Raw genomic sequence first — 12,809 nt, forward strand, 5'->3', positions numbered from 1 at the left:
GAATTCTCCTTTTTTTTCTTCCTCTTTTCATTTGTTGGCGATTCTTTGGCGGCGAATCCTTGCTGCAATCTTTGATTTGCAACGTGTTTGGTCTTTGGTGTTTTGTTTTAAATTTGGATGTTTGCGTGCGCTTGTATATTTCTGACGATGGTTTTGGATTTCCTTTTTCCAATTGGCTCTTGTGTTTGCGTTTAATTGGTTTTCAATTTTCTTTTCCTTCTTATCCATTTCTTCTCGTTTTGATTTGACTGCGGCTGCGGCTTGGTTTGCGATGTTGCGTTTGCGCGCTGCTCACACGAAATTGCTGGAACCAAATTACATTGCTATTGCTTGGCGTGGCTGGGCCCGCTGGGAACGCGCAACTGCAAATTGGAAAAAACCTAAATTAAAAAGAAACATTCCGCCACCTGAAAATCAAATGCCAAAATGTTATCACACAAAACCAACTTCCTATGACCACCTATGACGTTCGCTGAAATGCCGAAGCAGACCAAGCAATGCCCCAGTCCGACGGTGGGTACGTTTCTCTTGGCGGCGGTCCCAACTCGATCTACAACTCGACGACCGAGCCACATTCCGGCTCGAAGTCGGTCATGGAAACGGTAAAGCGCGTCATCGGGACGGCCATCGGGGCCCAGGACAAGCACGGCTTGTTGGAGCGCGATTCGGCCGGTGGACCCCAGCCATACATTGTCAGTGCCAGGTAAGATCGTCGTCCCGTCCCTTCCGCTCCGATCTGGTAGCTGTCACCTTGCTGCGGTGCTTGTTGCTGCTTCTTTCGAACCGCTTCTCTACTCACTTCTCGCTTTGGTGTAGTCTGGGGCGGGTGCACTTCCTCAGGGATCCCATGTATCTTGCTTGTTCCTATGTGTAGGGACTATGTGTATGCCTGTATTCCTTTAAAGCTGTTTGCTTTTCTCTCCCCTTCTTGTCTTTCCCTTTTTGCACTTTCGTCTTCTGCACCACGTCCTCGGGAAGCCTTCTTCCGTTTTGCTTCGCGCAAATCGGTTTCCGCTTCCGATTGTGTCCTACCATTATATTCCATGTTCGAGCCCCTGCTTCCTTACGGCACGCCACCTCACACTATCACCACATGACCATCATCTTTAGCAGTGCTAACAATGGACTCCGTTTGATGCATTCGAATCGATGCTCATCCAGCGATAAAGAGAGAGACAGAGAGAGAGAGAGAGAGAGAGAGAGAGGTGGCACGGCCAGTCCGACTCGCGTAATAACAAGTGGTTGCAGGAGTCCTGCCTCGACTCTCCGATAAGGCATCCGGAGACTATAATTTGGAACGCTGCCAACGTCGCCAGCGCAGTGCACAGTGATCGTTTCGGCCTCGGGTCACATACAATGAACGAGCGAGCCAGAAATCAGGTCAAAGGACTTGCTCCTACTGCCTCGCCTAGTAACCTCACCGGGATCCTTTGGGAGAACCAAAGAATAGATTGTTAAAAATAAATGCCCTCATCAAACCGGGCTGCGCTGCGTACGAAAGAAAGTAGCCTAGCTTGTTCATCCATTGTGCCACCAGAGCACACTCCATTCCCGTAGCACGGGAGAACCCTCAGCGGAGGTCATATGTACACCTAAAGCAACGGGCCTCAGGGCATGGGCACGTTTGTTAGAAAATCATGTTGCATAACAATAGTACGCCACTATATCCCGCGGTTTGCAAAATGAGCATTGTGAGGGTCTACCGCCCGGGGGAGATGGCAAACTTTCCTCTAGGAATCTCGTCTCCTGCTCAATCTCCCGCGCCACCTATTACGACAACAGCTGCCCGCGGTATGGTATGGTGTAAATGCTTGCGTTAACAACGATCGTCGTCGATATTTCTTGGAGCTTTCTTTTTGTTTGTTCTGGTACACTATGACTCACTAGGCTACTTTATTGGGCCGACGGAAAACTTTCTCTTAGGGTAGTGAAGAAAAAGGAAAAAAGTGGTTTTTCCAAGTAGAACACATTACACCGAGTGCCAAAAACTTGAGTTGTCCAGCGGGGAAATACTGCGTAACATCTTCTGCGAGTTCTTAATTACTTCTTGCTTCACAGTTGTTCGAGACTTGATGTTTGCAATGTATAAGACGGATCGATTCTGTGATGTTCTCCATGATGGTTACGTTTTGTAGTATTACCATGAATGTTCGGACGTCATTACGATCCGTTTGTTCAATTCGTAATGTTATCTACAGTTTAGTCAGATTTCGACTGGAACCTTATGTTGAAATGTGAATAATGAATAAGTGTAGCAACGAGGTGCAGGATTACTGGATACTGACATGAATCTTCTTAACCAAGAACCATCGTAACCAAGAATTCTTTCCGATTGATAAGCAAAGTTTAAAAGTTGTATAAAAGAGTATACTCAGTTAACGAACTATGCTGCAAAGTTACACTAGTTCGTCTGTTGGATGATGATACGACAGTAACGTTGTTAAACACTCCATCGAATTACTTAAGCCGTATGATACGGACCGTCTGTCTACGGACGCGGAGATACACATTATTGGTGAGTTAGCGTGTGCCTGTCATCGATCGATCGGTAAACTTGTTATCACAACGCCGCAGTCATTACATTGTGAGCAGCCCATCCCTTAGTTCGCTATATCAGGGCGAGCTGCGGTTCGCTGTGGCCATGGGATTCCTTTTCTACGCAGCGACATTATACGGTCCTACTCAGAAGCGCTTATCTTTGCTTAGGTTAGGGTTCGTGCACCGCTCATTGTTGGGAAAGTTTGGCTGAGATTGCTCCACCGGTTTCTGGTGGTACTGTGTGTGTTTTATCGTTGCAGTGCATTTTTTTTGCTTGCTGATGTACACACAAAAGAGTATGTCGCCAAAAGAATTGGTGATTCACTCAGGGAACCAGCAGTGTGTTTAATCTGTGCTTCTGTTTGCATGCATTGTGGGTACCAATAGAAAGCAATCTCCTCGTAACGTTAACGAGGTACCAGCGTAATACAACCAGTCTATCAAACCACTTGCTAATTGCTTTGTTATTAAAGTTAGATTGCATGATTTTTTAGCTCAGTAGACACGTGCCTTGTTTTATGACGATTATATTTTAAGTGGTTCGCAATCTTTCTTTGCAATTCTATAGTTACCGATTGCGTAACACTTATCGCAATGCTAAAAATATTTTATCTCTGCAGAAGCGCTTACAAAGTATGCTTGCAATCAATCTAGCTTTATCTAAAAGTTCGAGCGTTTCCAGGAATACTTGTACAAGCTCGTGTGCCTCGCATTCGCCTCGTAGCGAACCATTGAGCACCATATTATGATCATGCCAGTAAGCAAACGATTGGGTTTTCGGCACGAGCTTAATTGCGTTGCAATGACAACGCTCTACTCCAGGAATATGGAACTTGACTAACGAAGCGATACTTGATGGATCGCTACCATCTTTTTTTACGAATCAAATCAATTTGCATTTGATTTATTGGAAAAAGATAAACGAACTGTTGATGCTGCCCTCGGTGCCATCCAATCTCTTGATCTATTTCGAGATGTATGCCCGATTGTGACAGGTAGCTTGTGATCGTTTGTCGCTTTTATGTTTCTGCCTCGTTCATATTCGCTGTTATTTGCATCCGAATGTCATTAACGCCATCATCTTTGTTCCATCTGCTTCATCTCCATCGATACTAAGCATCATCTCCGCACATCAGCAAATTCGGTTCTTAATCAATAATCAATGCCTGGCAGTAAGGTACCGAAAAGCTTAGGTTGACAGTGTCACAGTCAGAAGCAGATACATATGCCTTAAAAACCAAAGAAAGAACATCAGAATCAGCTTTAGTTAAATTAGTCTCGTCCTGTCTGTACATACTCTGTTCAACCCCTCAAGCTTTCCCAATTCTTCTTTATGCACACCACTCTACGACACATAACCGTGAGCGAAACGCGAAGAATCCCCCTTTCTATTTTCTTTCTTGGAGATTTTCCGACTCTATTTCATTTTTTCTACTTTACCCCATACTAACTTTATGTGTGTGTTTCTGTTCTCTTTTCCTGTCCACACTTATTCGATTTCGGATCTGGATCCATTCCCCTTTCCGTCACCCGCTTTTCCCGACCCCTCCCAATGCCCTTCATTGGTTCGATTTTGCGTTTACTTCGTTCGATTTTTCGGCCTCTGCATGTGATTTAGTACTAATTTCAGAGATCGCGACAAAACCGGCAAAGCAACGAACGCCAGAATGCCATCCGCACCAGCACACACTGCCGAGGAAGCGCGCCTGCTTGGGTAAGATTTATGCATTTTCTTATGATTTTCTTGCTTTGGTTTTCGTGATTTCGTTGTAAGTTTTCCTTCCGGGCTACGCCGAACGCGCGCATGCTTTCAACCGTGGGAGCAAACCAAATCGCTCGTTGGCATGTGCGTTTCACCTCTCGGGGACATCGATTTCGATTCTATTTCCTTACGTTTGGCGCTTGTTTGAGGTTTTCGGTGGAATTCTTTGGTTTCGTGTTTTGTTTCCACCGAAATAACATTTCAGTTCAGTTCCTTTTCTTTTCTGCTATCTCACTCAACCAACCAGAAACCGATACAAACACTTATACAAGGGAATTCAACATTCTCAATTACACACGCCGCATTTGTAAAAAGCCAAAGGCTACCAGCATATGATACGTGAACAGGAAACTTACAGAATCTCACACTCACTCCAAGCGGCGTGCTCTAATCATGTGCTCTATCTAGCTCATCTGCTCGTAGTGCTCTCTCATTTTGTGTCATTCTTAAAATTATATATTCCTTTATTCTAGATCTACAACTACTGAAGTACTGAACAGCTGTACTGCATTCTGTGTGCAGAACAGTGAAAATTGTAGAGCGGTTTAATTTCTATCATTTTTGTTTTTATTCACCAACATGTACATAAAACCAATAAGGGGTGCCACGTTGGCCACCGAGGTGCACGTACAGCAAAATTATTGCAGCCCCAGGTGCTTCACTACTCGATGCGAATTGTGGGTAGTTATTGTGATAATGTTTAATCATGTTCCTAGAGTCGCTTCCTATGTATTTTACCAGCAAATGCTACTCAACACTTACACAAGAGTACATTTTTTTGAATTTTGTCTCAAAGATGCCATGGATTTTTTTGCTTTTGCTTTTCAACACTCAACGTATAGCGTTTGAAATTATGCTTTATTTCATTAACGCAAAAAACTTGAAACTTCATCTTCTTCGAATGGCAGTGGGGCAATTTTCTTATGAAATGCTCGAATCCTGCTTTGCAGGAAGTGTGTCTTGCGTTTTCTTATCCTTCCCTCTGAAGGCAATTAAAAATCGCATCTAGCTCCATCACCAGCTCACCACGTCGTTTGATCAACTTTTCCCATTATTACATTTACCACTGCTCCATCTCTGCACTAAGCATTAGCGACTTTCCTGCTACCCCGTGGTCCGTTAGTAGCAGGATGGACACTGACTGCGATCGATGTAAGATGTGATGCGTACGATGAAAATGTGTCGATAATGGACAAAACGTGGCATCGGCGTGTTCAACGATGCACAAATGGAGCGGCGATCGGGGGCAGAGTGCTTCAATTATGCAACAATTTTCATAACAGGCTCCTACCCCGCAAGACTTGCAAGCGTACCTGTGGCCCGCGGTACGTACGGCTGGAATATCGAAAGGCGGATCGATAGAACAACTGCAGGCTGCGTCGGGATGGCACGCGGTCTTTCGTGGTACCCTGAAAGTGCACGCCGGTATGAAGCATTTTCCTGGCGAACTCTGTCTGAAGTGAACTATTTCCAGCCTTAGATGTAATATACGAAAGAGCCACTTCACTTTTATCATGAGGAATAGGTTTTTGCTGCAGAAACTGGAGGGTACGGTGCAATTTGCTGTGGTTCTTGAAAGGAATGCATCCTGGAGCAAGCATGAATTGCGTTACATATGGAATTTATATTACTTTCAAATAGTAAATTGCATTCAGTATCAATTTATCTGTTAATGAACTACGTTGAGATGGAAAAATTTTCCCACAATATGGAAAATGTGTTACAGACGCTATATAATAAGTATATCGCGATTCTAATATATACCCAGGAGTTACATACGAGGAAAAATGGAACACTTTTGTAGCTCTTCCGATGATGGCCTCAACCATTGCGATTGTTATCTTTCGCTTTAGCATAGATATGAGACATCTTTCAAAAGCAAAATGACTCACCTGCTCAACTGCTTCATTACGATGGGTGTGCATTCCGGAAAGCTATTATCACGACAAGAATGGTCGACCAGCAGGAGAGCAGGCAGCCTTTGTGAGTGGGGGCCGAAGCTTATGCACGAGCTGTTCCACCCTACGGCACGTGATTCGCGAATTAGCAGCAAGTCTTTCTACGACGGTAGCGGTTGAGTGGGTTGGTTGCAGATAACACTTCGAAAGTAATTAGAAAAACACCGAGAAGCGTCGGGAACATGGGGCAGAAACGTAGTGACGCTTCGGTACTTCTTAGCCGCCTCAAGGGCGCACCGCGAGATGAATCTCCTGGACGATGGAATACCTCATCACCTAGAAAAGCTCCGCGCTACTGACTATGGTGATAAGTTATATTTCTCGTTTTTGTCGCTCCATATTCTAAGAAATGACACACGAACGAAACGAAGCTTGAGCGAGCGAGTGTAAACTGTTTAATGGTGAAGAAGTTGAATATCATGTTTCTTGAATAACACAAAGCCTATCACTTGAAAAAGGATTTGTAAACATACAACTTGACTATTGTTGTCGAAATGAACGATTCAGCTTCTCGCTGTTGAACGCTAGTCCATAATTCAGATTGGTATACAAATTCGAAATCATTGAAAACGTTGCCAACCAACAACAATGCATAAATTGTTATGCTTGTATTGTGCAGCTTATCTGTGTAGTACTTTTTTTACAATCTTTCACAACCTTTACAAATAAAGCGAAGAACTCATCACCTTCCCTGTTCAATGTTCGGTTTTATGAACACGTTTTGCTCAACCGTAGTACTGTAACTGGTTCAGCGAAATCGATTCGTTCAGCTACCATTTGTTTATCGTTTTATCTGACCAAATTACGGGTTTTTCCGTGCGTCTTTCTGAACCTTCCTGGTTCGACGCTTTACGCCATCGAATGTAATAAAGAGCTTCATCAGCATTTTGTCATCGTCGGCACCGTGTCGCCTGTTTGTCCGGCTGATTCATCTATTTTTTCCAACTTTCCCAATCTTCCCAACATATTCCGGGGAGTGGTGCAAATGGCAGAAGGATCCGCATTTCGGTAAACCTGTGTGCTATGGCGGTGACAATATTTGGTCTGTCAACATCGTTCTCCCGGTTTTAGAGGGTTGATATGTGATCGCTGTTTTATAGGGAAGCGAGCGAATTAATTAATCCATCAAATGCAGATCACTCATCGTCCTTTTCCAATCAATTTTGGATTCACAAGAGACAAGAGAATGACATTTAAGTTAGAGATCTATCGTTATCGATTGGGCAGTTAATGTACAAACTCTATCTCTCGGTCGAATCGGAAGCATTTTTCTTTATTTCGATTCACGAGAGTTTCATACTAAAAGGAGTAACCGCCGAATAAAGCTACAACGGAAATTGTTCCAGGATGTGTGCATCAATGGAAAACCGTAAATGTGGATCCTAATCTGTTGCTTTCGCTGCTTTTCTGGCAAAATGTCTCACATAATACATTAGAAGCATTCCATGAATAGCCCGACAAACGTAGGCTTCGCACGTCGTCACTTGATTTGACACAATCGTTCCTTGAAGCTTCCGGGGAGGGATGTGTGCTCAGTTGTATCGAACCATTCGGAAATGGAATTTCTGTTCCATTTTGGTCCAGCTCGAGTGACCGAAATCGTCGGACATGTTTCGCAAGTCGAACGAACAGCAGCTGTTCGTCGGTCCTACAGCTATTAGGCGAGACCATGGATCGAATTCTGTTTTCACCTATCGGTCACCATGGCTACATTGCTACACATAGTAGCTGCATGCCCACCGGTCGCCAGCCTGTCGACACTGAGTTCGATTTTTCCACCTGGTGGCGCCGGCGTTCTACTTGGTGGAAAACGAGATCGTACCGCCTCGGGGTGCCGGTCCCACATTAACGACCGATACGGAAAACTATTCCACAGAGGAACGACTATCGATGGATTTGATTCTTTTGCCTTTTTTTCGTTATTTCGTCCCTTAGAGAATTAGAATGCTCGTAGGCGGGACAGAGTTGCTAAAAATAAATGGCATCATATGGCATACGACTCATATTGAGTTTTGGGTGCTTTTGCTGGAACCCTTTCTTCTACACAGGCATGATGTGTGGCTGGTGATCTAGCAGAAATAATAAATGATAGAATTTGACTTCCAACCGGATCCCATGTCCGGAGAGATTGGAGTTGTTTGTGCACACCGCCGCCGGGTGGAACTGGTTGATTGCGTAAGCATGCGAATCGAAATGGAAATATCGTCAGACAGGCAAAAGCTCTACTGAAATAGATTAGCGAAAACAAAAAAAAAACAAGTCAAGGTTAATCGTTTAGTTGTTCTTAGTATAGCTAAATAGTTCTTGCTGATTGTTGAAGAACGATTGCCTTTTAGAGAAAAACTATTTCAGATAATGGAATGGAATTAAACAAATTTAGAGCAAATAGTACATGCATGAAGTAGCTAGCGATATTGATTAAACGGTTTTCAAGATTATAGAATAAGAATTATTGCGAACAAAATGAGAGTTTTTCACTATAAGTGATCAAATTTAGTTATCGGATCCGTATAACCGTCCTGGTGTTAAAGTTTAAGCAACTCATTCTATTCAGTTCAGCTCATCGTCAGCTCCGAATCAGTCTCCCAATCGGGTTGCACTCCAGTGAACCGAAATGTGTCGCCGTCCGACCATGCATAAGTCGATAAGACAGCCAAAAGGACAGTGAGCATGATAACGGAGGCCGCTGAGGAAAAAGATTGTGATGCGACCGTGCAAGGCTGCTATATACGTAAACAAGCGTTCATCAGATGGCGATATGTTATAATGATCCGAAAACCGCATTTTGACTGGCTCCAACTGACGCGATCCGCTTCGATCCTCTTTTCTTTGCCGCAGAGCGATGCCGGTTGACCCAATGGATGACATTGAGCTGCGCTCGGTTCAGCTACAGTATCCGAACCAGCGGGGCTCGATAGCCGGTGCCTGCGATCTGCGCCGTGTGCCAACGGACAAGGGAGACATCCTGGTGGCGGTGCAGGGCGATACAACGAAGCCAGCAATCGTGACGTACCACGATCTGGGATTGAACTGTGAGTGTTGTGATTCAGTGTCGTTTGCGGTTTGCGCCGGTGGTGGTACAGCACGTCGAGAGGGTTGCCCTAGTTATTGTCAAACTAATATTGTCTTTCGGTTCAGATGCATCGAGCTTTGCTGGGTTCTTCAACTTTCCCACGATGCGCGCACTGTTGGACAACTTCTGTGTGTATCATGTGAATGCTCCCGGCCAGGAGGAAGGAGCCCCCACGTTCCCGGAAGAGTGAGTAGCGATTGGACATAGACAACTAACAGGGGGTAACTGTCGCTACATACTGGCTCCTTTTTCCCTTGCAGTTACGTGTATCCAACGTTCGACGAACTGGGAGCCCAGCTGCTGTTCGTGATGACACACTTTAATTTAAAATCCATCATCGGACTCGGAGTTGGTGCTGGAGCTAACATTCTGGCGCGGTTTGCCCTAGCCAATCCGGATAAGGTAAATAAGAATTTGTAATGTTTCGTGTTTTTTACAAATTATTTTTATTGATAAATGACATAGGAACAAATGCATCATAATTATGAAGGATTCTGTTTACGTAAATCCGTTACATTCGGCATTTGTGCAATCTCTGTTTAACGACACAAAAAGTAGTTAGTCAGCTATATATGCTATGTTCTAAGCTGTCTTCCACAGTATAATTAAAATGAAAATGTATGTAGGTCGTCTTATAAAAAAATATTGCAATTGATGTCACGCGACAAGAGTAATAGAATTGGTGGCTGATCATCGTTGTTGGTTCGGTATTTTCATCTCTCCTGCAGGTCGGTGCCCTGTGTCTTATCAACTGTAGCTCTACGGCGGCAGGATGGATTGAGTGGGGCTACCAGCTGTTAAATACCCGTAATTTGCGTACCAAGGGAATGACCCAGGGCGTATTGGATTACTTGATGTGGCATCATTTTGGTCGGAATCCAGAGGAGCGTAACCTGGATTTGGTTCAGGTTGGTTGAATCGTCCTACAATCGGATGATTTCGATTATGATGCTCATTCTTGTCAATTTATATTCTATCTTCAGCTATATAAGAGCAACTTTGAGCGTTCCATAAACCCCGTTAACTTGGCCATGCTGATTGATGCTTACATCAAGCGTACTGATTTGAACATCGCTCGGACACCATCCGGTTCACCACAGACAGGTAGAGCTCTCGAAAGTGTTGTTATCTAATTTTTTTTCATTTGATCGCGTATTCTGACTTTACAAAATATATAAAGTAAAAATATACTAATTATGTCGTTTAGCTTTAACAATTATCTTTCTGATACATATGTTTACTTCTGCTTTTTAGTAGCTGCACCATCGCTGAAAATGCCCGTGCTGAACATTACTGGTGCTCTGTCGCCGCACATCGATGACACGGTGACATTCAACGGTAGACTAATCCCCGAGAAGACTAATTGGATGAAGGTAATTTCATTTTAATTTCTCCATCAACCACGCGGCGCATCCCCCTGTTCCGTAAGGGATGATCATATTTTCAGGTCACGTTACAACCACATCTACCACTTGTGATGGGGTTTAGATGCGTATTACTTACTGCCAAAGTAATATATAGGCTCCATGTATAAAATCGAGGCATATTTAATCATTTTAATGTACTTGGATACAAAAAAGTGTCGATTTTTCAATTTCATAATGTATTCTACGTAGGTGATACCTGTTATGCATCATGTACCTTTATTAATACATCGTCGTGATTATTGATCATGATTATCCTTTTTCCTTTTCTGATTTACAATCGTTGATAACATTGATTTCTTACAAAATTTGTATCAGAACACCCAACCTTTTTTTATGCTTAGAATCAGTTCAGGTAAATTTTTCTATGATTTAAATACAGTAAGAAATCACACAAACCTTCAACTTACCGTATAATCTAAATTTATATTTTAATTGATACCAATTCGTATTATCTAGTTATTCCTAAAGTTAATCGTCGTTTCGCACATGTTCGCCAAAAACCTAACATGGACTTTTTCTTTCGTTTTAGATTTCCGATTGCGGCCTGGTACTGGAGGAGCAACCTGGCAAGCTTGCCGAAGCGTTCCGGCTTTTCCTCCAGGGTGAAGGCTACGGTAAGTGTTGATCTTTTCAAGTATCCACACAACAGTACTAGTAATGTAAGAGTATGCGCGCATAGTACACACATTTCTAAAGAAAATAACAGAAGAAGAAAGATGAATCCCCATCGAGAGCTATTGGCTTATCTCGTGAATCAATAGAAACAGTAAACGGCAATGGAAGTAACTGGAAATCATTTATGAAATAAGCCACCTAGGGTGGTCAAGGCACAGAGAACAACGAAAGAATGTCACATGCTTACACAATCAGACACTGGCACACACGGATCACGCTGATCAGGCACAATTCAGTGCGCGCACATACATACACTCACACATATGTGCGGCCGAAAAATGGAATGCCCACCACCGACCCGAAGGAAAAGTAGGCTAGCGTATCCATAGAAACAGCTTATTACAAGTGAAACCACCGGAGCAGCTTTTTGCTATCATGTGATCAGCAAAGCCAGTCACTTATCAGAATTCACATCTGGTCCCATTTCTCAAACGCGATTTTGCTCAACGGATGGTTCAGGCGTTCAGTACATTTTGCATCGCATTCGCTTAACGAGAGATAGTGCATAATACACCTTATTACTTTAATACAAAAAAACTGCTATCCTGCTGCCACTCACATGTCATATTTGCCGAGATCGGATCGGGAAAAGCGAACGACAACTAGTACTGCATTAGGTGCTCATAATCATCATTATCATCAAGACACCTTTCACTCAAGCTCCTCGTTAATCTGCTTGTGGACATATGAGTTGAAGTTATCCTTACTCCAAAATTGAGTGATATCGACTGTTTTAGCGCGAATACGACACTCATCTACATCTCATAGCCAGAAATAATCAAAATATTACTTCTCGATAGCATTGGTTTCATTACAAATTAATATGATCGCTGTATGTGTTCAATATTTGTACCATCCTATCTGAGCATTGCACGGCCACAAAACTGATAACGAAACAATAGTAGCAAGTTACGAAAAAGGACTATCAAATCTCTCAGCTCTCGTTATGAGGAGTTTTCAAGGATGAAGAACAGTTAAGGCTTTGGTACTCTTTCGTTATAACGATTTTCTCTTTTTATTACTCATGAGCATTAGACTCGTTTGTTACAATAATCATGTTAAACATCGTTTGTTTTTAGTAATATTTATTTGTCATAGACATGCTGTAAGGATTACTTTTTGAAACGGTTTCGCGAAGGGCAGTTATTTTATACATGTTGCTACAATGTTATGACGAAAACAAACCTAGCAAAAGCTGTTGTGTTAAAACAATACATTATGATAAACGAAATGATCAAAAGAATATTGCAATAAAGAGAAAACGAAAAGAGTGTTTGAAGCTTCAAGTGCGAACAAACTATCAGAAATCATTTGAAATCGATATATCTTGCCCACAGCTTTAAATTCGGTTTTGTTTTTGAATTTAAATTCTACCT

At 42.9% G+C, this 12,809-nt stretch overlaps 1 protein-coding gene across 13 annotated transcripts in view; it reads left to right on the plus strand.

Moving 5' to 3' along the window:
* Window positions 1–12,809, plus strand: part of LOC125949923 (protein NDRG3) — a 41,902-nt gene that overhangs the window by 21,287 nt on the left and 7,806 nt on the right. For 4 of the 13 annotated variants that reach the window (XM_049677407.1, XM_049677420.1, XM_049677419.1 and 1 more), the window contains exons 3-11: window positions 490–703; window positions 4,157–4,252; window positions 9,097–9,290; window positions 9,397–9,517; window positions 9,592–9,733; window positions 10,060–10,239; window positions 10,315–10,435; window positions 10,586–10,704; window positions 11,288–11,372. In XM_049677407.1, the coding sequence (XP_049533364.1) occupies window positions 498–703; window positions 4,157–4,252; window positions 9,097–9,290; window positions 9,397–9,517; window positions 9,592–9,733; window positions 10,060–10,239; window positions 10,315–10,435; window positions 10,586–10,704; window positions 11,288–11,372 (1,264 nt within the window). In that variant the 5' untranslated portion in view covers window positions 490–497. Of the gene's footprint in view, window positions 1–486; window positions 704–4,156; window positions 4,253–9,096; window positions 9,291–9,396; window positions 9,518–9,591; window positions 9,734–10,059; window positions 10,240–10,314; window positions 10,436–10,585; window positions 10,705–11,287; window positions 11,373–12,809 lie in introns of all 13 variants that reach the window. The other 9 variants (XM_049677415.1, XM_049677416.1, XM_049677417.1 and 6 more) reach the window with 7 other exon arrangements.

The sequence above is a fragment of the Anopheles darlingi genome, chromosome 2, assembly GCF_943734745.1.
Source record: "Anopheles darlingi chromosome 2, idAnoDarlMG_H_01, whole genome shotgun sequence".
In the NCBI taxonomy this organism is placed as follows: domain Eukaryota; kingdom Metazoa; phylum Arthropoda; class Insecta; order Diptera; family Culicidae; genus Anopheles; species Anopheles darlingi.